General features: G+C 35.9%; 2 protein-coding genes across 7 annotated transcripts in view; one reads left to right on the plus strand and one right to left on the minus strand.

The window, feature by feature from the left end:
* The window catches only part of Folh1b (folate hydrolase 1B), a 77,714-nt gene that overhangs the window by 13,574 nt on the left and 36,946 nt on the right, over nt 1-27,194 (minus strand). For 3 of the 6 annotated variants that reach the window (XM_041646101.1, XM_041646218.1, XM_041646155.1), the window contains exons 16-19: nt 26,903-27,167; nt 26,448-26,529; nt 24,593-24,685; nt 21,052-21,266 (exon numbers count right to left, since the gene is read on the minus strand). In XM_041646101.1, the coding sequence (XP_041502035.1) occupies nt 21,077-21,266; nt 24,593-24,685; nt 26,448-26,529; nt 26,903-27,167 (630 nt within the window). In that variant the 3' untranslated portion in view covers nt 21,052-21,076. Of the gene's footprint in view, nt 1-20,329; nt 20,458-20,661; nt 21,267-24,592; nt 24,686-26,447; nt 26,530-26,902; nt 27,168-27,194 lie in introns of those variants that run through there. The other 3 variants (XM_041646338.1, XM_041646018.1, XM_041646271.1) reach the window with 2 other exon arrangements.
* On the plus strand, nt 15,738-16,667 carry LOC121444644 (olfactory receptor 14C36-like; the record flags this gene model as incomplete). The annotated part of the gene is made up of 1 exon (XM_041646575.1): nt 15,738-16,667. A coding segment is annotated over exon 1 (930 nt), but the record flags the coding sequence as incomplete, so codon positions are not given.

Raw genomic sequence — 27,194 nt, forward strand, 5'->3', positions numbered from 1 at the left:
TTGTAATGCAAATGAGCTTAATCAAATAAGGATCATCCTCAATTCAGCCTCATCAAATTTCTGCTTACAGATAAAATTCTGTATGTTGATAAGAGAGATAACTAACAACCAGGCCACAATTTGAAAAAAAGTGCTTGAGAATCCATAGCTCTTATAATTCATTCCTGTAATCTTTGAGCTCTTCTTACTATTTTAAAATACTTGGTTACCTTATACGTTTATATTATCTGCCTCTTTCCCTAACTTTCACATTTGATTTTTGTTTATTTTCTGTGGTGATTAACCACACCTGATTTTCTAAAACTCTCTAAAGTGAGGCTTCATGTGGCCTAAGATTTCCAAAGCAAAGCAAAGCAAGTGCCCTTGCTTAAGAAAATAATATTATCTATCACATTGCATTTATGTGTAAAAGTAGCCAAGTGTTGTAGTTATAACTCTCAGTTATTGTTATATTAAATAGTCTAAAATACTATATACAAACATATATCCCTGTCTTCGTGAATGTAAACAAGGTCATATGAACATAGTTTTTGTTCAGTATTTATACCATCTTAAACTGATCCAATCCTAAAATACTGAATATATCACTGACTTTGTTAAGAGATGAAAGTTGGGGCCTCCTGGAAAATGGGAGAGGTTGCTTTCCTGGTGAAGAACACACATTGCGAGATTATTCACTATTATTCACAAATACATTGCAAAATCTCTTAGTAAAACAAAGCAACAACAACAAAAAAGAGGCTATGGATTTGACAGAAAGAGTAGAGTCATATGTGTGGCTTTGGAATAAGGTAGTGCAAAAGAGAAATATTGTAATCGAATTATATTCTCAAAAATTAAAAACAAATGAGAAGAGAAAACTAAAGAAAAAAGTGAGAGGCAGGAAACTTGACCCAGCCACTGAAAACTGTTATTTCAGCTTCCAAGACCTAGTTGATGGCGCAAAATTGACTGTAACTCCAGTTCCTAACACCTATTGAATTGTCTGTAGGCTCCAGACAGGCACAAATGAACACAAAAACAAATGCAAATAAATCCCATAAATACACAGGAAATAAAAAATATTAGATATATCTTAAAAAAGGATATAATTTAAAAATTTGAGTTGTTCAGCTACACACATTTGTAGTAGAGACATGTCAGGATGTCATGGTGTTTTGTTTATAAAGGAGTCTTGAAAAATGAATCCATCAAAATACTTCCTTCTTTAGTTCCCCCATATTTCTCTTATCACATCATGTTTTCTGAAAATAGCTTTTAGTAAGATCCAGTATACTATGATATTTTATATAATTTTTATTGGTATATTACTGGTTACTTAGGTTTAGGTATAGACTAGTATCATTGAAAAAAAATGATACAATGTTACATATATTACACATGGTACTAAATGGTAGTGACAAAAATAAAGAATTTTGTGGGGCAGTGGAAAGCTTATTTGCCGAAGGAGGAGGTCAAAATAGTACACAAAAACAAATCCTATGACAGTGACATACCAAAGTTTATAGATTAGCTATGTGGCTCCTAAATTGTCTTTAAAGGCTTTCAATTCATACCAAATGCAGAGGACAATTGAACAGGACAGATATTGCCACAGAAGATACTTTAAAAAGAATAGTTCTACTATAAAATAAAGGTAAGTCTTGTTTAGATCATTTCAGAAAAAGCAGTGGTAAGCAGGAAGGAAGTGTGGCAGGGAACAAAGAATTGTGATGATGTTTGCCAGCTCATTGTAACCATCAGGAAGAAGAAAGATGGAAAAAATTAAAAAATAGTGAAGAAATGACTTATAATTTGCATTGCTTTTTGATAACTATTCTAATTCTCATAATATCTTTTATATATTATATATTATATATAATATAATCGTTTATTCAGAGCAATGTATTTTAATATTTTATCACCAGAAATTTGCAATATGTACTTTAAAGCAATTCAGATGCCTCAGATTCCTGACAAAGGGATTAGTCATTCAATTTCATAGGAAGATTTTCCAAGAGGTCCAAATGAGGAGTCAAAATTTCTTATAGACATTAGCATCTGGATTATTGATGGATCAACTAAAGATTTGCAAACTCTGTAATCATAACATCTAGTTATGATTTAGGCACCTGAAAAGATTCAAAAGTCTATCCAAAGTTGTAATGATTTTCTAGTACAGAATAAAGCAAATAAGAAAATCATTTACCGTCTTATAAATTTTGCTTAGATTTCTTTTGAAGCACTGTGTGATCCAAAGGGCTCTGATAGATCTTTAAGGCACTTGGCTACAACCTTAAGATTACCCAAGGGAAAACATTTATGAATAGCCTTACTTATTATTTACTTTTCTCTTAATTAGTTATAAGAATTGGTGCTTTTTATAGGAAGAACTGATCAGTCCCCTGAAAATACACCAGAATAGATCATGAAAAACATGGCTCACACTTTTCCCAGGATTATATTAAACCAAACACATATACTCTAAATTATAATGAAAAAGGTTATTTTAGTTTTTAGTAAATATTAAACTATATGCAGAAAATTTCTCTAAGGACTCTTGCCACATATTCATGTTATTAGTTATTTTATCATCACTATAATAAAAACCTGAAAAACAAAACACAACTTAAGATAATCAAGGTTTACTTGTAAGGAAATAATCTTACCAACTGATTCATCTTTTCAGTCTATTTGAAATTCTAAGGTATTTTCTCTTAGACAAATAATTGTACTTAAATAAATCATACTCTCTCTCTCTGTGTGTGTATCTGTATATGTCTAAAATTACAGATATAGGGCACTGGGTCCGATTCCTCGGGGCACCCAAGCGGGCAGGAGTCCCTTTGTTTCTATCGCCTGCCTGCACCAAGCAGGGTAGGCGCTTTGTTTGCGACCTGCCCACCAGAACGGAGGACTGATCTCTTGGCGCCAGGAGAGACAGCATTGGGGTGAGTTTCTGGCCCCGCGGCACCAGCCTGGGAAGGGGAGCTCAGAGGTTCCATGGCCCCCTATCCTTCTTGGGCTCTCTGCAGGGACTCCACTCCCTGCATACCGCCTCTTTCTTCCTAGCCCACCCAGCTCCCATCCAGAACCCTCCCCAATTCGGCCCCACTGTCCTCTTTCGGCACATAACATCACCCAGCCCAGACTGTCTGGGCACTGGGTCCGAATCCTCAGGGCACCCAAGCGGGCGGGAGTCCCTTTGTTTCTATTGCCTGCCTGCACCAAGCAGGGTAGGCGCTTTCTTTGCGACCTGCCCAACCAGCACGGAGACCTGATCTCTTGGCGCCAGGAAAGCCAACGTTGGGGAGAGCCAGCGTTGGGTAGGTAAGGAGACCTGATCCAGTAAAAGAAGATCCATAAGGGAGCATTTGGAAGAAGAGATGGGCAGACGCCAAGGCAAGAATTCGCCCAACAAGCTGAAAAGCAACATAAAGCCACCAGAAACCAGCGACCTCACAATGGGAGGACATGAACACCTTAATCAAGAAGAAGTAGAAAAGATTGACTTCATGAAAGTGATTGATGCCCTTAAACAGCATGTAAAAAACGCCCTTATAGAAATGGATGAGAAATATAACAGAAAGTTTGAAGAATTGAATAAATCAGTGAATGATACCCTAGAAAACCAAGGAAAAACAATCAAACAGATAATGGAAACAGTTCAAGACTTGAAAACTGAAATGGAGGCAAAGAAGAAAACACAAACAGAGGGCCGGCTGGACATGGAAAATTTAAGTAAACAAACAGAGTCTACAGAAACAAGCATAACCAACAGAATACAAGAGTTAGAAGAAAGAATCTCAGATTCTGAAGATACCATAGAGAAAATAAACACACTGATCAAAGAAAACAGCAAGTCCAACAAACTCTCATCACAAAATATTCAGGAAATATGGGACACAATAAAAAGACCAAACCAAAGAATAATAGGAGTAGAAGAAAGACAAGAAGTGCAGCTCAATGGTCCAGAAAATATATTTAATAAAATTATAGAAGAAAACTTTCCCAACCGAAAGAAAGATATACCGATGAAGGTTCAAGAAGCATACAGAACACCGAATAGGCTGGATCAAAAAAAAACATCCCCTTGCCATATAATTATCAAAACACAAAGCATACAGAATAAGGAAAGAATATTAAGAGCTGCAAAGGAAAAAGGCCAAGTTACTTATAAAGGTAAACCTATCAGACTTACACCTGACTTCTCCATGGAAACCATGAAAGCCAGAAGGTCCTGGATAGTTGTACTTCAGAAACTAAGAGACCATGGATGCAAGCCCAGATTACTATACCCAGCCAAGCTTTCATTCACTATAAATGGAGAAAATAAAATTTTCCAGGATAAAAACAAATTTAAACAATACGTAGCCACAAATCCAGCCTTACAGAAAGTACTAGAAGGGAAATCACTTACCAAGGAGTCCAACAATGACCACAATAACTCAGACATCTAGAGACCCTTCACCAGCCCAAATCAAAGAAGGGAAACACACAAACTCTACGACTAAAAAAATGACCCGAGTTAACAACCACTGGTCATTAATATCACTTAATGTCAATGGACTCAACTCACCTATTAAAAGGCACAGGCTAAGAGATTGGATACGAAAATAGGATCCAACATTCTGCTGTTTACAAGAAACACACCTCAACCACAAAGACAGGCACCTACTCAGAGTAAAGGGCTGGGAAAAGGCTTATCAAGCAAATGGACCTAAGAAACAAGCAGGTGTGGCCATACTAATTTCTAACAAAGTAGACTTCAAACTTAAATCAATAGAAGAGATGGAGAGGGGCATTTTATACTCATAACAGGAACAGTTCATCAGGATGAAGTCTCAAACCTGAACATCTATGCCCCTAATATAAAAGCACCCACGTACATAAAAGAAACATTGCTAAAACTCAAGGCAGCCATCAAACCGCACACACTAATAGTAGGAGACTTCAACACTCTTCTCTCACCAATGGACAGGTCAATCAGACAGAAACCTAACAGGGAAATAAGAGAATTAATGGAGGTAATGAATCAAATGGACTTAACAGCCATCTATAGAACATTCCACCCAAATAGGAAAGTATATACCTTCTTCTCTGCAGCTCATGGAACCTTCTCAAAAATCGACCACATAGTCGGTAACAAAGCAAACATCCACAGTTACAAAAAAATATTAGTAACCACCTGTGTCTTATCAGATCACCATGGATTTAAGTTAGAATTCAACAACAATCCTACCCCCAGAAAGCCTACAAACTCATGGAAACTGAACAGTCAACTACTGAACCATACCTGGATTAAGGAAGTAATTAAGAAAGAAATTAAAGTCTTCCTAGAATTCAATGAAAATGAAGAAACAACATACTTAAACTTATGGGACACTATGAAAGCAGTCCTAAGAGGAAAGCTCATAGCACTAAGTGCCCACTTAAAGAAACAGAGAAAGCTCACATTGGAGACTTAACAGCCCACCTGAAAGATCTAGAAAAAAAAGAAGCAGACTCACCTAGGAGGAGTAGAAGACTGGAAATAATCAAACTGAGGGCTGAAATCAACAAAATAGAAACACAGAAAACAATCCAAAGAATCAGTGAAACAAAAAGCTTGTCCTGGAGAAAATCAACAAGATTGATAAACTCCTATCCAAACTAATCAAACGGCAGAGAGAGAGAATTTGCAAATTAATAAGATCAGAAATGAAAAGGGGGACATAACCACAGACACAGAGGAAATTCAGAGAGTCATTAGATCTTACTACAAAAGCCTGTATACCACAAAACTGGAAAATGTAAAGGAAATGGACACTTTTTTAGATAAATACCATATACCAAAGTTAAAGCAGGACCAGGTGAACAACCTAAATAGACCTGTTAGTCGCGAAGAATTAGAATCTGTTATCAAAAACCTCCCTACGAAAAAAAGCCCAGGACCACATGGCTTCAATGCGGAATTCTTACAGAACTTCCAAGAAGAACTAATACCTATACTCCTTAATGTATTTCACAATATAGAAACAGAAGAGGCATTGCCAAATTCCTTTTATGAAGCTACAGTTACCCTGATACCAAAACCGCACAAAGACTCAACCAAGAAAGAAAATTAGAGGCCAATCTCACTCATGAACATCAATGCAAAAATCCGCAACAAAATACTGGCAAACCGTATCCAAGAACACATTAGAAAAATTATCCATTTATGATCAAGTAGGCTTCATCCCAGGGATGCACGGCTGGTTCAACATATGAAAATCTATCAATGTAATCCATCATATAAATAAACTGAAAGAAAAAAACCATATGATCATTTCATTAGATGCTGAAAAAGCATTTGACAAAATTCAACATCCCTTGATGATAAAAGTATTGGAGTGATTAGGGATACAAGGGTCATACCTAAATATAATAAAAACTATATACAGCAAGCCGACAGCTAACATCAAATTAAATGGAGAGAAACTTAAAGCCATCCCACTAAACTCAGGAACACGACAAGGCTGTCCACTCTCGCCATACCTCTTCAATATAGTACTTGAAGTTCTAGCAATAGCAATAAGACAACATAAGGGGATCAAGGGGATTCGAATTAGAAAGAAAGAAGTGAAACTTTCGTTATTTGCAGATGATATGATAGTGTACATAAGCGACCCCCAAAAGTCCACCAAAGAACTTTTACAGCTGATAAACAGCTTTAGCAATGTGGTAGGATACAAGATCAACTCCAAAAAATCATTCGCCCTCTTATACACAAAGGATATGGAAGCAGAGAGGGAAATCAGAGAAGCTTCACCTTTCACGATAGCCACAAACAGCATAAAATATCTTGGGGCAACTCTAACCAAGCAAGTGAAAGATCTATTTGACAAGAAGTTTAAGGCATTGAAGAAAGAAACTGAGGAGTATAACAGAAAATGGAAGGACCTCCCTTGCTCTTGGATTGGGAGGATAAACATAGTAAAAATGGCAATCCTACCAAAGGCAATTTATAGATTCAATGCAATCCTCATCAAGGTCCCTTCAAAATTCTTCACAGATCTTGAGAGGACAATAATCAACTTTATATGGAAAAACAAAAAACCCAGGATAGCCAAAACAATCTTATACAATAAAGGATCTGCTGGAGGCATTACCATCCCTGACTTCAAACTCTATTACAGAGCTACAGTAATGAAAACAGTGTCTTACTGGCATAAAAACAGAGAAGTCAACCAATGGAATCGTGTAGAAGACCCGAATTTTAACCCACAAAACTATGAACACCTCATTTTTGATAAAGGAGCCAAAAGTATACAATGGAAGAAAGAAAGCATCTTCAACAAATGGTGCTGGCATAACTGGATGTCAACCTGTAGAAGAATGAAAATAGACCCATATCTATCACCATGCACAAAACTCAAGTCCAAATGGATTAAAGACCTCACTATCAGTCAGAACACATTGAACCTGATAGAAGAGAAAGTGGGAAGTACCCTACAGGAGATGGGCACAGGAGATCGCTTCCTATGTGTAACCCCAACAGCACAGACATTAAGGGCAACAATGAATAAATGGGACCTACTAAACCTGAGAAGCTTCTGTAAAGCAAAGGACACTGTCACCAAGACAAAAAGGCAACCTACAGACTGGGAGAAGATCCTCACCAACCCCACAACAGACAAAGGTCTGATCTCCAAAATATATAGAGAACTCAGGAAATTAGACTTTAAAATGCTAATTAACCCAATTAAAAAATGGGGCACTGAACTGAATAGAGAATTCTCAGCAGAGGAAGTTCAAATGGTCAAAAGACACTTAAGGTCATGCTCAACCTCCTTAGCGATCAGGGAAATGCAAATCAAAACAATTTTGAGATATCATCTTACACCTGTCAGAATGGCTAAAATAAAAAACTCCAATGATAGCCTTTGCTGGAGATGCTGTGGAGGAACGGGTACCCTCATCCATTGCTGGTGGGAATGCAATCTTGTGCAACCACTTTGGAAATCGGTGTTTCAGTTTCTCAGGAAACTCGGGATCAACCTACCCCTGGACCCAGCAATACCACTCCTGGGAATATACCCAAGAGATGCTCTATCATATGACAAGAGCATTTGTTCAACTATGTTCATAGCAGTATTATTTGTAATAGCCAGAACCTGGAAACAACCTAAATGCCCTTCAATGGAAGAATGGATGAAGAAATTGTGGAATATCTACACATTAGAGTACTACGCTGCAGTAAAAAACAATGACTTCGCGAATTTTGCATGCAAATGGATGGAAATAGAAATCACTATCCTGAGTGAGGTAACCCAGACCCAAAAAGATGAATATGGGATGTACTCACTCATAATTGGTTTCGAGCCATAAATAAGGGTCACGGAGTCTACAATTGGTGATCTCAAAGAAGCTAAGTAAGAAGGTGAACCAAAGGAAAAACATACAGTTGTCCTCTTGGCTATGGGAAGTAGACAAAATTGCCGGGGAGAAAATTGGGATCTTGGGGGTGGGGTGGGATGGGGGTAAGGGGAGATGGGGAGAGAAAAGGGAGAAGGGGAGAATGGGGGGAACTTGGGGAAACAGGAGGATTGGGATAAAGGAAGGTTAGATAGGGGAGCACGGAAGCACAATTCTTAGTTAAGGGAGCCACCTTAGAGTTGTCAAGAGACTTGAACCTAGAGTGGCTCCCAGATGCCCAAGCCGAGGTCCCCAGTTAGTTCCTTGGGCTGCTGAGGATAGGGAACCTGAAATGACCCTATCCTATAGCAATACTGACAAATATCTTGCATATCATCATAGAACCTTCATCTGGTGATGGATGGAGATAGAGACAGAGACCCACACTGGAGCACTGGACTGAGCTCCCAAGGTCCCAATGAGGAGCAGAAGAAGGGAGAACATGAGCAAAGAAGTCGGGACCACGAGGGGTGCCCCTACCCACTGAGACAGTGGAGCTGATCTATTGGGAGCTCACCAAGGCCAGCTGGACTGTGACTGAAAAAGCATGGGATAAAACTGGACTCTCTGAGCATGGCGAACAATGAGGGCTGATGAGAAGCCAAGGACAATGGCATGGGGTTTTGAACCTACGTAATGTGCTGGCTTTGTGGGAGCCTAGCCAGTTTGGATGTTCACCTTCCTAGACATGGACGGAGAGGGGAGGACCTAGGACTTACCACAGGGCAGGGAACCCTGACTGCTCTTTGGACTGGAGAGGGAGGGGGAGAGGAGTGAGGGGAGAGGGAGAAGGGTGGGAGGAGGGGGAGAAGGGTGGGAGGAGGGGGAGGGAAATGGGAGGCTGGGAGGAGGTGGAAACTTTTTTTCCCTCCTTTTCTCAATAAAAAAATAAAAAAAAAGAAGCTAGAGCTAATGAGCAAGCATTGATTTAAAAAAAATTACAGATATATGTCTATATATAATATTCAGATTTAGTGTTTTTCTAAAATAATAGATATAAAATTAAATATTTTTGGAGGGATATGTAAAATATAGAGTATTCTGCAACATAAAAAGTAAGAAATAGAAAACCCATAACCTTTCCCTGACCAAATTTCCCCTACAAGAGCAACAGCCCCTAGAGACACAGCTATGCCTGCACCAATTGGACAAAGAGGTGAGTGACTGAGGTCCCAGCTAAACTAACCCAATCCCTAGACCCTAATCCCCATGCCTTTCTACCTCCCACCTGAACCCCATCAGCCAGTTAGCAGGTAAGAATCCTCCCGGCAATACTACTGCACCATCACTCCTACCAAATGGACCCATTAACCTGCGAGACCCACCCTACCACACCTTATGGTTTTCACTATTTTTATTGCTACTACTTGCTTTGTATTTCTGAAAGCTCCTGCAGAAGAACCTTCAATCACAGACAGGCTTTTTTTTTTTTCTGTGATCTATACTTTGTTATCTCCAGCACTAAATCCTTTGATCTACAGTCTGAGAAACAATGATATCAAGTGTGCTCTGAGGAGGTTACAGCAAAATATTTACCCAAAGGGTTCACTTGATTTAACACTTCAAAGTGTAATTCATAATATACATTTTTACATATTTTTTTATCTGCAAAAAAAACTAAAAAAAATGAGTTGAAAGACTTAAATTTTTTTTTGAAAACCCATGAAACTGAAAAGTGCCATTTGGGTTTTAATGCGGTTTTTGAGCACAGAGCATGCTGGTATTGGTCTCGATGTTATGGTTAATGGATATTCAAAGACCTAATTCCTTGTTGCAATCCTTAGCAATCAAACTTTACATGTCTGTTTTTGGTTTTAAAAAGGGATGATTTCATTCTCTTCTTTCAGTATCTCTCATAGATGAGCATATCAAAATGTAGAGGAAAGAGATGGAGAGAGAGAAAAGGCGAAGGGGGATGAGGGGAGAAAAAGGAAAAGCGAGAGAGAGAGAGAGAGAGAGAGAGAGAGAGAGAGAGAGAGAGAATGATTGGTTTGAGATGTTAATTCACAGAGAATTATCCTGAGGTCCATGCAGGAACCTGCCACATATTTCAGATGATAGAGACTACCCATGTGCTATCCGCTCTATTCCATTATCTTAATCACCATAGCCACACTTTCAAGTGACTCAGGAGACATCTGATCCTGTTCTTCTGCTGGTGCCTAATCCTGTATTTTAATTGGGTCCAGTTTTATCCGTCCTCTATAAATAATCACCTACCTAAATCCTCTAGACATTTTGTCCCAATTAAAGCCTGTGTTCTTAGAACCTTTGCACTCAGGAGGATGCCTACATTTTCAATAAAAGAGGACATAAATAGCCAATTTTTAAAAGACAAGAGTGGTCTTTTACTCATTTGGAGACTTGTTGTATCCTATTACAGATAGCATGAACTATCTTTAAGACTTTTATTTGAAAAAATTAACAACAGAGAGTTTCAGTCTCATTTTTGAATGACGAGCCATGCCTGGTGAGTGTCCTGCATCGTCCCTCTTATTTACATGAGAGGGGATTTCCCAGAATTTCCCTCCCTTCAGATCGAAAGCATTTAAAATGGAAAAGGCAGTTAAATTACAAGTCCTGAATGTTTGAGAAAACTCATATTTTTCACCTGTGAAACAGCCAGTAATTTCATTAAAAGAATGAGTGAAGACAGCATCCTTTAATCGCAGAAAGACCTTACTGTTGTGTAGAAGTTTCATTCTAAGTATGACAGCCCTATCATGGAGTATGGTAGACAAACGTGTCATACACCACATGTTACAGCTGATCAATGTGTTTCTATCCACCTGACTAATACTTTCTACTTACAATATCCTTTTAGTCAATATTTACAAAATGATACACAACTGTATATAAAACAATCCCAGGCAAGAAAGATATAGGATTGAAGCATTTTATATAATATGTAATATATTCATATTATATTTACAATGTTTGCTATATTTATGTACCAATATTAACATATTTATGTATGCATTATCTATATAGAAGATGCCTATGTACCTGGTATTAAGAAATTTTGTAAACCTTTTTTGAAAACATTTAAAAAGATTTTTTGAAGTTATATAATTATATTTTTTCTCCCTTCCCTTTTCTTCCTCCAAACAATCCCATATACCCTTCTTTCTCTCTTTCAGTAGCACATTCTCTTTTTTCATTGCTACATATACAGATGTATATGTATGTATATAAACTCATATAGTATATATTCCTAACTATATGTGTCTGGGTGTTTTGCTTGCAAGAAGGCATGCATACCACCTGTATGAATTGTCTTTAGAGAAGGCCAGACAAGACTGCAGGAACCCCTAGAGCTGGAATTGTCGAACAGTTATTAGCCACCATGCGATGCTGATTCTGAATCCAGGTCCTCTGCACGACCAGCCAATGTCCCTAACTACTACTGAGCCAGGTATTAAGTCCCTCTTCCCATATTTGTAAAGATTTTCCATGAACCAATTATGAAGACTTTCTTTAATGTGTTTTGATAATATTACCTTACTTGAAATTTATTTTTATTATATTGAAATCATAAACAGTTTATTTGTAAAAGTGATAAAAATGCTTAACGCATATTGTATAAGATACAACTCTTAAAAATACTAATCTGATGAAGAAAGTGTTCATTCTTGCTAACCTTAACTCTTTAAGCTCCATTTCAACTGTGCATAACTTTTAGCAAAAACTTAAGAATAAACCATTTTAAAATCAAAGAAATATAATTTAAAATAGATATATAGAATCATTTATAAACATTAAATAAACTTATTATATATAAAAATTAAATGGTAACCTTTAAGAAAGACTTTCAACCTGTCTTCAGATCTCACTGGAAGTTTAAAATATATTTATGTATTAAAATATGTAATTATAAATAAATATGTCTTTAATTATATTCATGTCAATATATTATATTCTTTCCAGAGGATTAATTCTTTGCTCTAGGCTTATAAAAACTTGGCATATTTCATCAAAAGGGTATATGTATTCATTGCCATTAGTATTTTAACACATTGCTACATATTATGTTGACCAAATACTCTTGAATATCTTTTCAGTTTTTTAATAGTTTGAGTGAAGAAATGTTATTGAATGCATGTGTATTGGTTTATCAGTTCTGAAAATGAACAATTATGAATATTCAGCTTTGAAAAACCCATTGAGAACCTCAGGATGTAGTAAGATAGTTTCCATACTTCTGCAGGTATTAAATATTATCACCTTATTTTTTCAAACATGAATATTTAATTTTGAAAAACATAAACTGTATTATTTAAATTATATTAATGCTTACTGGTTTCTAAAGTGAAGTTTTAAATTGGTCATTTAGTGATAAATGGTCAATTCATTATATACCAAATGAACAAGTTTACTTAGGAATAAATATGTATATATGAATACATTTATGAGGGCTATAACATCTGGAAATCAGGTCATGAATCTGAAGAACAGAGAGAGATTGATGGACAGGTTTAAAGGGAGAAAACGTAAAGGAGAAATGTAATTATATTATTATCCAAAACCAAAAATAAACACAATAACAAATCACACTGAATCTAAATAAGGTAGTCCAGGTCCCTTAGTTTTACTTATTATTTTTTGGACTACATGCTATGGAAAATTGCCCACTAGTATGTTCAGTGGAAGATATGAAATAAGAGTGTCATACAGGACGATCCATGCTGCTTCAAATGGATGAAAGGCGGAATGTGATTGTGTTCAAAATCAATGATTATCAGGCTAAAGAATTCATGAATCTTATAGCTGGAGAATATTCAGCGCATAACTATGTCAACACTTTTGTGGTGAATTTTCCATATATTTCTGTGAGATCATTTTGGTACATGGTGTGCACATCTACCATTGTTAACATCTATTTGCAATGTAAGCTATTGGGCATTTTGAAGGCTGATTATTAAAATCTTATCTTTCTATTGTGGCATTTATTTAAAAAACTTTTAGTTTGCATTTTATATTGAGATATACTCATATTTGAAGCACAGGTATCTGTAACTTAATGACGTTTGACTCCTTTTAGGCAACTTTTTAGAGCGATTCTAATAGATCCCCCAAGCAAGATAGTCTTGTGTAGCTACACTTGCTCCTTCTGGCCATTCACCTCAGCTGCAGTTGTATGATTTTTTTTATAGATGGGATGTCTTGCAATCTTGCCAAAGATGTCATACAATATTACCTTGTGCATTGCTTCTGCTTACTATATTGCCATTTAAATTCCAACATTGTTTTTATATTTAAAATATATAAATAGAGTTTTTAAAATCTCTGCAAGGATATTGACAATTTACATTTATACTTGTAGGCTACACCTGGTAACAACAGCTGGGTCTAGCTTCTCAATAACGTGTGGAGTTTCAACATAATATCACCCTGTACTTTGTCCAAAATATAATGCTATATAATTATCCTGAGTGGCCATCGTGGACTTTTGTGAAAGAATGCACTTTGTAGGTGACCAGACTTCCTTTTCTGTAGCCATAATAACATTATGGATGTTCCTGACTGATCTGATGCTCAGTTACTCCTTCCAAATTGCCATCTTACTCTGCTGCCAAAGGTGACACTGAACACACCATAGACTCCAGTTTTGCTCATCCATTGCAAGGTGGGTCATCTTCTGATAAAACCTGCATCTTTTGCATTTCAGTCAGTTATTTGTTAGCTGTTGTATTCTTTAACTGACTTTTAGGTTTTAATTTCAATGCTTGCTTTACTATTGCTCTAAACTAATTTGTGGGGATTTTAGACTATCGTCTTGATAGACCCTTGTTAAATATAATAGAGATATGCTGATACATTCAATAGATGTCATAAAAATATATATTTTGGAAGAATAGTTTTCCTGTCTTTGCATCTTAAAGAAATGATTTACTACGATTTTGGGAAATGAAATAAATTATGTAAATAATGATTAAAGTAGTTAATGCTTACTACTGTGACTAAGTAAAGGCAAATTTTGTACATTTCATGCTGTTAGTATTTTGACATTTCTAACGCATCATATGCTTTAAAGAAAAAGTGATCTATAGCTAATTCACCACTTGCCATTCCATTGTTACCTGCTTTATGTCTGTTTTCTTGCTGTTTTGTTTTTAATTAACCAATGTTTCATATCTAAGTAGTATCTTTGGTGGTCACCATGACATTTGATAAAAGTTGTTACATTATTTTATTAATCTGAGAAAAGCTTACCTTTAAATGACATGGGCATAAAATTATGCACTTTAACACCCCTGTACACAAGTATAAAATTTAGAACTTAATTTTTCATATTGTACATTATTTAGGGAATATAACAGTATGCTGATCACTATTGGGAGAACATGGTATGACATTTAATTCTGTAGATTGCTGTCCAATCAAGCTTGGAGCCCCAACTCCCATGGACATAAAAGCTTTCATGCATGGTATCATGTTTAGTTTTATGTATAAATTTGTTTTTGCTCCAGTACCCAGCTAGCCAAGTAATATTCCAAATGTTGGTGTGGATATGTATATAGATATTGTTCACATTCTAAATACTTTGTTTTAAGAAATCGAGATTATCATCTTTAGTATGAGCGAATCTCATGAAAACCTAAGGTTTCACCAAGAAGAGAAAATTCTTCCTTAAGCCGGCAAGTTAAACTGTGCCTGAGTTTCCAGGCAAACGACCTATTCTGAAGGTCTCAGACATTCTAAAAACTGAGATATTTTCTTAAACATTCTCTTCTTCGGTGTTCATTCTCTCTCTCTTGCAACCTCTTCTCTTATGGCCACGCATCTCATCTCCGCTCTCTCTCCCCATTCCTCCTGATATATGTGTGTGTGTGTGTCTGTTGTGTGTGTGTGTTTATGTGTATGTATATAGATAATCATAGAATATAAATGCACTTTATATGTAAATAAATATATGACAATAAATATAAAATCACCATTTTAAAAATATATCCCACGCGTTGATTTTCTCTTGCCATTCCTAAAAATACAGGTAGTTTACCTGGAAAGAGAAACTTGCCATATGTAATTGATTTAATATTTGTTGTTAATAGAGTTAGGAAACATTATTATGGAAACTATTTCAAAGTACTTAACATCATACTGTAAAACTAGGCAGACTGTGCTATCTTTGTGTGTTAACAAATATGCATGATAAAAACATATGCAAATCAAAGAAATAAATGCTTGACTTTTAATGCATAAAGTCAGTTTTAGAAAATAGAAGTAAAGGGCATTATAAGAAATGTTAGTGATCTATCAATTATTTTAGGTTACTCTCTGTCATTGCTTTTCTTTTACAGATAAATTTGTACTTTGAGACCATGACCAATTCCACCCTGGTGACTGAGTTTCTCCTGGAGGTTTTTGCTGAAACTTATGAGCTCAGGCTCCTACTCAGTGTCCTGTTCCTTCTGGTGTACCTGGGCAGCCTGTTAGGGAACCTTACCATTGTCATTGCTACCACAGTTGACCAGACCCTGAACACACCCATGTACTTCTTCCTCAGGAACCTATCCATCTTAGACATATGCTATGTTTCTGTCACTGTCCCCAATGCCTGTGTCAATTCTCTCACTGGCCACAGAAATATCTCTGTGCTTGGCTGTGCAGCGCAGATCTTTTTGGTCTTCTTTTGCGCATGTGTAGAGATTCTCTTTCTTGCTGTCATGGCTCATGACCGCTATGTTGCTATCTGTAAGCCTCTCCTCTATCCTGTGATCATGAACCACCAAGTCTGTGTTCAGAGGACACTAGCCTCCCTACTTAGTTCTCTTGTCATTGCAGGTGTACACACTATCAAAACCGTCCAGTTGTCTTTCTGTCAGTCTAATTTGATCCCACAGTTCTTCTGTGATATCCCTTCTTTACTGAGACTTTCCTGTTCAGACACCTTTAATAACAAACTCTTAATTCTTCTGTCTGCCATTGGGATCAGTGGCAGCTGCTTTGTCTTAATTGCTGTATCATATATTCACATATTATCAACTGTGTTGAGGGTTCCTGTTAAAGGGGAGCAAGGTAAGGCCTTTTCCACCTGTGTCCCTCATATTGTTGTGGTGTCTTTGTTCCTTACTTCTGGTGCCTATGTGTATCTAAGAACTCCAGTAACCTCAGAAGTAGTTCAGGAGATGACTCTTTCTGTATTATATTCCATTGTTCCACCCTTCTTAAACCCTATCATCTATAGTCTTAGAAACAAACAGATAAAGGAGGCTGTGAGGAAAATAACATTAAAGATATTTTTTTCAGAGTTGAACATAAAAAGAAATTATAAAGGTCAGGGTTTTCTAGAGAAAAATAAACAAACACACGCATACTAAAAAGAAATTGTTTTTACATAATATATTCTGATTATAGTTATTCCTTCTTCTTCTCCTCCTAGTTCCTCCTCACCTGTCCTTCCATCTGGATTCACCCCCTTCCTATCGCTCATTAGAAAACAAACAGGCTTCTAAAAGTTAATAATAAAATAAAATGAAATAAAGTATTATAAGATAAGACAAAGCCAGTACATCAGAACAACCCAAAATGAAGAAACAGATGGAAAAGGGATGAAGAAAAAGGCCCAAAAATAGATGTAGAGTCCCACTCATTCAAACACTGAAAAAGCCCATAAAAATACTAAATTGAAAGCAATGATATATATGCAGAAGACTAGTATAGTAAAAAGAGGGTGAAAGAAATCTATATAGTATATATTGAAAATAAGATTTAAAAAAATAGCCCTGAAATGAAATTATGAGGCAAGGATTCTCTAATTAAATCATTGAGTTTGTTTTCTCTTGATCATTGTGCAGTCCACTCTTAAGAATAGTTTGTTTACCCAGTGAGACTCCTTTGGATGAAACTAACTTTGCACTTGAAAGTGGTTATCAAATAGAGATTGTTTCTGAATTAGAGAAAGGGGTATGTGTCCACTTCTTCTTTCAGCTCGAGTTCTCCATCTAATGAGACACATGTAGGCCTGTGCATGCTGCCTCAGTCTCTGTGACTTCATATGTGCACAGATTGTGATGACTTAGAGGACCTTGTTTTCTTGCTTTCCTCATTCATCTCTGATTCATACTCTCCCAGATTCCTTTGTACAAGGCTACTTGAGCCCATAGGGCAAGGATTTTTAGGAGGCATCCCATTTAGGGCTGACTGCTCTAAGGTCTCTGTTCTTTCACTCTCTGCATAATGTCTGGCAGTGAGTCTCTGCATTTGGTCCCATTTACTACAGGAGGAAATTTCTCTAATGGTGATTGAACAAGACACTGGTTGTTTTTACGTTTTTAAATTTAATTTATTTAAAACAGTAGCATTTGGTTTTACTCTAGGTCCCAGGGCTATCTAGTCTCAGGGTCTTGGTCACCAAGGCAGTGGTGTATATGGGTTCCAGCTTGAGGTGTAGATCTTAACTCAAATCAGACAAACTTTGAGTCATCACTGTACTAGTATTCTACAGGCCAGGACACAACTGTATATCTAAGCATTTGTGGTTAGATTGGGGTTTACATTTCTACATGTAAAGAATTTTCTTGTACAAGCACAATAGAATATAAGAGTTAAGGCACTCTGTAGACACCAGTATGAGTTCTTCACCTTCAGTGAAAGGTGAGAAATATTATTGATTTTTGTGAGTTAATTTTGTGTCAACTCCATTGCTGAAGTGTGTACCAGCAATAGGGGTTTCCAAACAGAATCCTTAGGGTCACTTACATATACTATCTTATCATATATAAATGATTATACTTTGATTTTTTTCTTCCAATTTGTATATATTTGTTCAACTTTAGCTGTGTTATTGATCTATTTCAGACTTCAAGTAATACATTAAATAGATAAGGAGAGTGTGGACAACATTGTCTTGTTCCTTACTTAAGTGGAATTGCTTTGAATTTCTCTTCATGTAATCCGATGCTGGCTTTAGACTACTTGGAAACAATCTTTAGTATATTGAGGTATGTTCTTTGTATTCCTAATCTCTCCAGAACTTTTATCATTTAAAAGCCATTTCTTCAAAGTCCTTTTCTGCACTTAATGAGATGATCATGTATGTTTTGCCTTTCAGTCTGTTTATATGATATGTTACAATTATTAATGTATATATGTTGAACCATCCCTGCATCTCTAGAATAAAGCCTATTTAATTATGGTAGATTACCTTTTAGATGTGTTCTTAGATTTAGTTTGTTAGTATTTTTTTGAGAATATTTGAATCAATGTTGATAAGGGAAACTGGTCTGTTATTCTCTTTCTTTATTTGTTCTTTATTTGGTTCCCATGTCTGGGAAGCTGTAGTCTTTGTAAAACAAATTGAACAATGGTCCTTCTTTTTCTATTTTGTGACCTAACTTGGCAAATATCTTCTTTGAAAGTGTGGTAGAATAAGGCAATAAAATCACCTGGTCCTGGACTTAGTTGACTTTCTATGATTTTAATGTCTACTTCTTATTCACTAGAGGTTATGGATATGTTTAAGTTGCTTATATGATGCTGATTTATCTATGGTAAATGTTACCTATAAAGAAAATTATCCATTTCTTTTAGATTTTTTGGTTTGGTGGAATACAGGTTTTTAAAGGATGTCTTATGAATCTCTCAGTGTCTTTTCTAATTTTCATTTCTGATTTTGCTAATTTGTATATTCTGGACTTTAGGTAATTTGAGTGAGGGTTTGTCAATCCTATTGATTTTCTCAAAAAATTGTTTGTTTCATTGATTCTTTGTATTGCTTTATTTTGTTGATTTAAACCCCAATTTTGATTATTTCTTGCCATTTACTCCTTCAGGTGTGCTGTTAAGTTACTAGTATGATCTCTCTCTCTCTCTCTCTCTCTCTCTCTCTTTCTCACTCGCTTGCTTTCTCTCTCTAATATGGGTACCTTGTCTCTTAGAATTGCCTTGAATAGGAAAAATAATTAAAATCAAAGCAAAAAATGGATAAAGGAAAACATGGACTCTGATTGCTTTGGCCAACTACTCCTGGACCTGTGGCCTGCCCTGGAGTATGATTGATAGACTCAGTGACATGGTATTGGAGCAAACTGATTTTCCCTTCTTAGCAGGTATCAATTGCAAATAAATATCTCCTTGGTTACAGATGGGTCTTTGTTTTCACATTCTCTGCTCCCATCTGGGAGATATTTGCCTTGGACATGTGCAGGGCTTTTGCATGCTAACACAATTCCACATTTTTGCCTTATTAGTATTTTTGCTTGTTTGTTTGTTTTGAATTTTGGTTTGGGAATTTATTTCTATTTTTTTTTGAGAGAGAGAGCATCCATGAAGTTGGATGGGTAGAAAGGTGATGAGTATCTGGGAAGATAGAGATAGTCAGTATAGTGACTTATAGCTTGTATACATATCTAAACATCCCTTTACTTTTCTGATGCCAGTGATACAAAGAATCAATACTGACATAACTTGTGATTCTTTCTGATGTCTCTGCTTGTTCAGATAACTATGCGATTTTTTTCTTTGTTCAACCCTTACTGATAAATATGACATTACTCCAGTTTGTGTAGTGCCATAAGAAATCTGATGAATTACAGGAATAATTCAAAGGCAAATAGAAAAGACGAGCACTGCAAAATACAAATGTTTGATTAATAATTGTACATGTATGCTGTACATAGTATTAGTAAAAATAAAATGTTTATTAAGTCTATAAATAGTTATGTTTTATAATACAGAGTAATGAGGTTTACTAGAACTATGGAAAGACAAGAAATCATCAGTTACTGTGTCTTTTTGTAAATTGCTTTTATTGAGCTATATATTTTTCACTGCTTTCCTCTTTTCCTCTCCCCTACCCTTCAACCCTCTCCCATGGTCCCCATGCCCCCAATTTACTCAAGAGATCTTGCATTTTTCTACTTCCAACATAGATTAGATCCATGTATGTCTCTCTTAGGGTTCTCTTTGTTGTCCAGGTTCTCTGTGATTATGAATTGTAGGATGTCTAAAAGACACTTATGAGTGAGTACATATTATATTTGTCTTTCGGGCTCTGGGTTACTTCGTTCAATATGATGTTACCTAGATCCATCCATTTTCCTGCAAATTTCAAGATGTCATTATTTTTTTCTGCTGTGTAGTACTCCATTGTGCAAATGTACCACATTTTCCTTATCCATTCTTTGGTAGGGTAGGGTGCATTTAGGTGGTTTCCAGGTTCCAGTTATGACAAATAATGCTGATATGAACATAGCTGAGCACATGCCCTTGTGGTATGATTTCAGCTACTGTGTCTTAAATGAACCTTTGAGGTTTGATGGCCAGGCAACACCTAAGCCTATGGGCAGAGCACCCTTGTACACTGTCACAGGTGTGACATGAACTAGTGCTGGTTTACATTGAAATGACTGAGTTAGATGCTGTATTAGATTTCTGATAATTATCTGATGATGCCAGGTAAATGAGTTGTTATATTCAGTTGTTCACCTTAGTTTTAATCACTTAACCATTGAACTTCAAATTTCATAAATAAATTCCACAATTATAAAATAAAATTTTCCATTTTTCTTTTTTGATCCATAAGGAAAAATAAAAGAAATATATGCATATATACACATACAGATATTACACATAACCATAAAATGTCATATATTTATTTTTCTATATAGGTTCTTCCAATAATATTATACCTACCAAATATGGACTCTCTGAAGTACCCTTAGGCTACTTCTCTCAAAGTCTCTGCTGCAGCTTGCACCGTGAAGGCTGCAATAGAAATCTGTCTCTTCACTTCTCTCCAGGCTTTAGAAGGGTCTGCTTTGCTCTCAATATCAAAAAGAGCATCATAAATGCCTGGGAATGACTCTCCTGCATACTTGTTGTGGCTGCTTGGAGCGTAGATGATATGCCTGTTTTAAAAAACAGATTTCTGTCCATTCGTTGCACAAACAATATGCAAGAGAATGAGGGCATTATATTCAAACTGCATACTCCTTATTTTCTTACTTATTCACTTGTTACCTAAACTTTTATAATCCTCAGGCACATTGATTTTTTCTTTTAATGGACAACTCAAAGTGCTTCAGAGCTAAACAAATAACAGTAAGGATAGCCATTGAGAACTGTTTTAAGGTTTTAAAATGGTGACGTACACCTTTTATAATCACTGAAAATAAACTGTATAATGTTGATAACAGTGTTCTCAGAGGAGAAAAATCATCTGAGAAGAAAATAATTGATAAATGAAGTAGTCTCCAAGTGCATTGCCAGTACGTGATGAACTTTACATTATCCTCCTTGTTAAGACACATCATGACATCATGCTTGTAACCAGCCTACTGTGCACTAGGTTCAACCTTTTATTCTTTTGGTAAGATGGATCCATACTATATAAGGGTTAACATAATATTCTCTTGTGAATCAAAATGTAAATATCTCATATGCAGGATATCTGATAAGTGGTCCCAATGAAAGGATCCTTCAAACTCCAAAGTGGTCAGGACTCACAGTTTGAGAACTACTGGCCTATCAGAATAATGTCAGATTCTTCTCATTCTTTATTAGAATAAACACAAATACACTTGGCCCAGGTTCTAGTAGAGTCTTCTTGCTCCCCTAAAACTGGTGAGCTAAACAGCTAGTCTCCATATTCCCCCCAGCATTCTAGTATTTCCAACCCTTATCAGATAGGCTCAATAAAGTGTGCTTACTTTAAGGCTTGATTCCCAAACTCTCCCACATTCAACCTTCAAACTAATTCCAAAGGACCATCAGCCTCAGTGAGATATCACAACAGCAACCCACGCTCAACACAAGTTTCCTGTATTACTCACATTTTCCTTGCTGTGACAAAATACCTCCCAAAATCAGCATAAGGAAAGAATGGAATATTTTGTCTCACAATTTAAGATTACAGTGTGTTATAATTTAAAAAACAAAGAGAGAGAGAGAGAGAGGAAGAGGGAGGGAAGTCATCATGTAACAGAGCTCACTTGGAGAGTTTTTTTATTAGGGGAAAAGAATGGGAAAAAAGGGAGGGGAAGGGGGAGACTTACTTCTGCAGACAGGAGCAGCAGAAGAGAGTAAAGAGAGACAAAGAGAGATGGAAGCAGAGAGAGAGAGACAGACAGAGAGACAAAGTAGACAGAGACAGAGTAGCTGAGAGACAGAGAGAGTCAGCATGACAGAGAGACAGAGAGGGGCAGAGAGAGAGGAGGCAGGTGACCGACCTTTTAAAAGCGAGCATAGCTGTAGTGATGCAGCTGATGTTGTCAGGACCCTGAGTGCGTCAGAGTACTGCCTGAGTACTAGCAAGTGCATGCAGCCAGGTGACAGAGGGCAGACCAGCATAATGCCTGAATGCTAACAAAGTCTGCTATGGTGCGGAACTAATGACAACAGAAGTGTGGGCAGCTGAGCACATTGCATTCATAGTCAGGAAACAGAGACATGAATGCTGATGATCCAATTACAGTCCCCCTTCATTCCATCCAGACCCTGTGTCATGATGATACCTAAGCTAAGTATGTGTGCTCTTGAATTGGTTAAACATCTCTGTTAACAACCTCACACCCAGAGGTTTGTCTCTCAGGTGATTCTAAAGCTCATCAACTCAACTCTAAGATTAACTACCACAGTTTTCAACACTTCAGAATGATTCTGAGTAAAAAGAATAATTCTCGAGGTATCATAGTACTTAATTTCAAGTCACACTACAGAGTCCACAAAACAATCCATGGATAAATGGGACACAAGAGATGAACCAGAAACAAAACCTCGCATTTAAAAATATGTCAAAAATATTCATTGAGAAAAAGCAAATGGCTAAGTAAACTAGATAAAAAGAATAAAACTATATCCCTGTCTCTCACCCTACACAACAAGCATTTTTTTTTTTTTTGGTTTTTCGAGACAGGGTTTCTCTGTAGCTTTGGTGCCTGTCCCGGAACTAGCTCTTGTAGACCAGGCTGGCCTCGAACTCCCAGAGATCCTCCTGCCTCTGCCTCCCGAGTGCTGGGATTAAAGGCGTGCGCCACCACCGCCCGGCTCACAACAAGCAGTTTATAATGAATCAACAACCATAATGTAAGACCTGAAACCCTGATAATAATAAATATAAGGGAAATATTTCAAGGTATAGGTATAGACAAAGATATTTGAAAAGGACTCCAGTTGCTAATAAATAATGCCAAGAATTGCCAAATATGACTCAAGGAAAATTTAAAAGTTCTGTGCAGTAGAGAAAATCCAAATGAAGAGAATATTGATGAAGTTGGAGAATACCTTCATTAGTTAAACATCTGACAGAGGATTTTTATCTAGAGTATATAAAGAATACACTCATTTAACACCTAAACCCAAACAACACAGTCAATAAATGAGCAAACGAAATAAACATACTGGTCTCACAAGATAAAACATAAATAAATAATAAAAAATAAAAAATTACTTTTTATATGTTTACTGGATATTTATCAGGGAAATTTCAATTAAAACGCCTTGGTATTCCATATCTCTCCAGTAACCAACAAACATAAACAAATGCTGGTGAGAAAGTATGGGGAAGGGAACATTTATACAGTAACGGTTGCGGTGTACTTAGAACAATTACTATAGGGATAAATATGAACGTGCCTGAAGGATTCTCTATCTATGGCTGAGATAAATGCATTCCAGTGCTTATTGTAGCACTATTTATATTACAGCTCATAGGACTAGCCTAGTTAGCTGTCAGTGAATTAATATAAAATTTATATATATATATATATATATATATATGTATATGTATATGTATATGTATGTGTGTATGTATGTCTGAAAAACAATGGCATTTTGTCCAGCAACCAAGAAGAATGTAATTATGCTGTTTTCTGGAAAATAGATGCAACTAGCGATCATCATGTTAATCAAAATCAACCATACACAGAAGGATAAATTACGCTCACTTTAATTGTGGGGCCTAGAATTCCTTAAAGACCAGTAAAGTACAGAAAGAACACTGGAGGAACGAAGAAACCAGTTAGAGAGGACAAGGGGACTGGGTTCTTAGAGCAGTGAATGAAACAGGAACGAAGGACAAAATGTTCATACTTGAAACAAACATATTTTACAGAACCTAAATCTGTGTACAGTAAAATTAACTCACTAAAAATATTTTGAACATTAAAAATAAATAAGCCATGATTTTTTTTTTACACAAAGTGATACTATACTAGAAAATATTTTTTTTCCTCACCTGTAGAAAGGCCTGCCTGGTAACCCTAAAGGATCAATGAATGCACGTTCCAGATACATCAGCTGGTCATTCATAATTCTCAGTGACATGGGGCTAAAACAGAAATTAATAAAGTTATTCCTTCAGGAAGCTATGAACACTACCTGGCAAACTATAAGTCTGTAATAAAATCAAACTCACTAATGCATTTTAAATCATTGTAATATGCAAATTAAGAATACCAGAAACATAACATAGACTGAGCAGGTTGTACTTATTTATTTAGAACTATTGTAAACAATAATTAGTGACAAATGAGAGCATGAATTCTGAAAGAGAAAAAAAGGGTGTAAAGGGATTGGAGAGAGGAATGAGAGGGTAGGAATGATTTAATTACATTATAAAATAAAAAAAATAAAAGTAATAAAAAGGATATTAGCATGCATAATTCTCAAATATCAGAAATCCAATAAAATACTACCCAAATAAAACATGAGTTATGAAATAGTAGGAAGCTGGTGGTAACACATGACAATAACTTTGATGCGCAGGAAGATGAGAATTAAGCCTATGTTTATAATTATTGTCAAGCTCTTTTTCACCTTAGAGAACTTAACAGTATACTCAAGAAATTAACAAAAACATTGAAATGTGAAAATCTACTAATATAACTTTATGAAAATTAAAAATATTAAATACATGACAATATATAATATCCTTATTGTTTAAAATAAATTTGTCAAATATATAATTCTTAATTTGTATTTTTTTCAGTATTCAAACATCATGTAGCAAACTCACTATTACTGAGTTCATATTCTTTTTTTTTTTTTTTTTTTTTTTTTTTTTTTTTTCTTTTTTTTTTTTGGTTTTTCGAGACAGGGTTTCTCTGTGGTTTTGGAGCCTGTCCTGGAACTAGCTCTTGTAGACCAGGCTGGTCTCGAACTCACAGAGATCCGCCTACCTTGAGTTCATATTCTTAAGGGAGATTATAGGGTTGATATAGGAAGTTATCATTGTTAATAAAAGTGAGTTAATGCAATTAAAAATCTACCATCAACCCCCAAATAGCTCAATCATTAATTATGGAATACAGTATTCTAACTATGTTATGATATAATTAGTGAATGTTATAGTTTTAATAAATAGTTTTATCCATTAATTTATCAAGATTTTCATTTTATATTAGTGTTAATAATAATTATAGTTCCTCACTCTTGTAAAAGCTTTTATAGTAAGTTTTACTTCAGAGAAATCCTGAACATTATACAGGGTTATGACTCCATTTTATAAACTAAGGATTTGTTTGGCAACGTTTATAATTTTACAATTAAACAGTAAACATTGCAGCATTTATCAAATTTGGCTTATGGTATCGGCTTTACACAGAATTATTCCTATTTGTTCAGCACTTCTGAAAAAAATGATTTATCAGTATTTTTTATTCCTGAAACTATTTTTTTTACTGGAATTGGAAAGGATCATATGAGTATGCATATAATGACTTTGAGCATAAGTAGAAAGAAGATTGCTCCAAGAACAAAAGAATCTAGTTGGATTATGATGCACAGGGGATGAAATAAAGAACAAGAGAAACCAAAACATGTTAGAGTCAGTACTAAAGTAGGAAAGTGGTATGTAATAGGCTGGCAGGAAGGAGGCACTGTGGTCCAGTTCCAACTCATGTAAGAACTAAAATCTCTGGATGCTACAGAACCCTCAACAAGATGCATTAGAGTGAAGACAGAAAACAGGAAAGAATTTCCAAAGCTATTTCTGCAACAAAAATGTAAAGTAGTGTTATTTTTATTGTATACTTATTCACATATATTAGACATAATTATCTCATATGGATATAATTTAATATATGACATACTTGCTTTTATCCAAGCCTTGAAGTTTTTTGTTGAACTCAGATGCAATCTCTGTAAAATTATTTACTGCAGAAAACAGTGAATCTGAAATGGAAATTCAAATTAGCAAAAGCTTTGAGAACATGGTTTCTAAAGCAAGTAAGTTGGCAATGCCTACAGTCTCAGCACTCAGAAAGCTAGAGCAGGTGCAGCACCTCCATTCGAGAGTCTAACATCAGCCAGTGCAAGGTATGCAAACCCCATTTCAGTAAAAGAAAAATGCGTGGCTTCTGTACAGTTCAAAATGTGCAAATAACACAGGAAGCCATTTTGTATTTTATGAGGTCTTTTTATATTTTAACACATCTATGCTTTTAAAAGGTATTTTAGGAAAAAAGACTTATCAAGTGCAATAGAAACAATGATGAGAAATCATTGAAAACACAAGATTGAATGTGAAAGATAAATTGCAACCTACCAAATGATACCGAGTATTCCTTCATCTCTTGCGGGTGGTTCATTGAAATGTTGTAGATATTTTCAGCATACTTTTTCAGAGCTATTGCATAATCTTGACAGTCAAAAGGAAGCACTAGAGAATTGGCCAGTTCAAACGCCATCCCTCCTCGAACCTGGGCCACAGCGAGGTGATATTTAAAGGCTGGATCATAAAAGTTTTCCACTAACTCGTATGTTTCATAGACACTGTGGTAGAGTGGATAGCTTCTGACTTTGTCTGTTTTCTAGGAGGAAGAAATAAAATACATCTC

The sequence above is a fragment of the Microtus oregoni genome, unplaced genomic scaffold, assembly GCF_018167655.1.
Source record: "Microtus oregoni isolate MIOR12 unplaced genomic scaffold, Mior012 000000F_ref0000247, whole genome shotgun sequence".
Classification (NCBI taxonomy): domain Eukaryota; kingdom Metazoa; phylum Chordata; class Mammalia; order Rodentia; family Cricetidae; genus Microtus; species Microtus oregoni.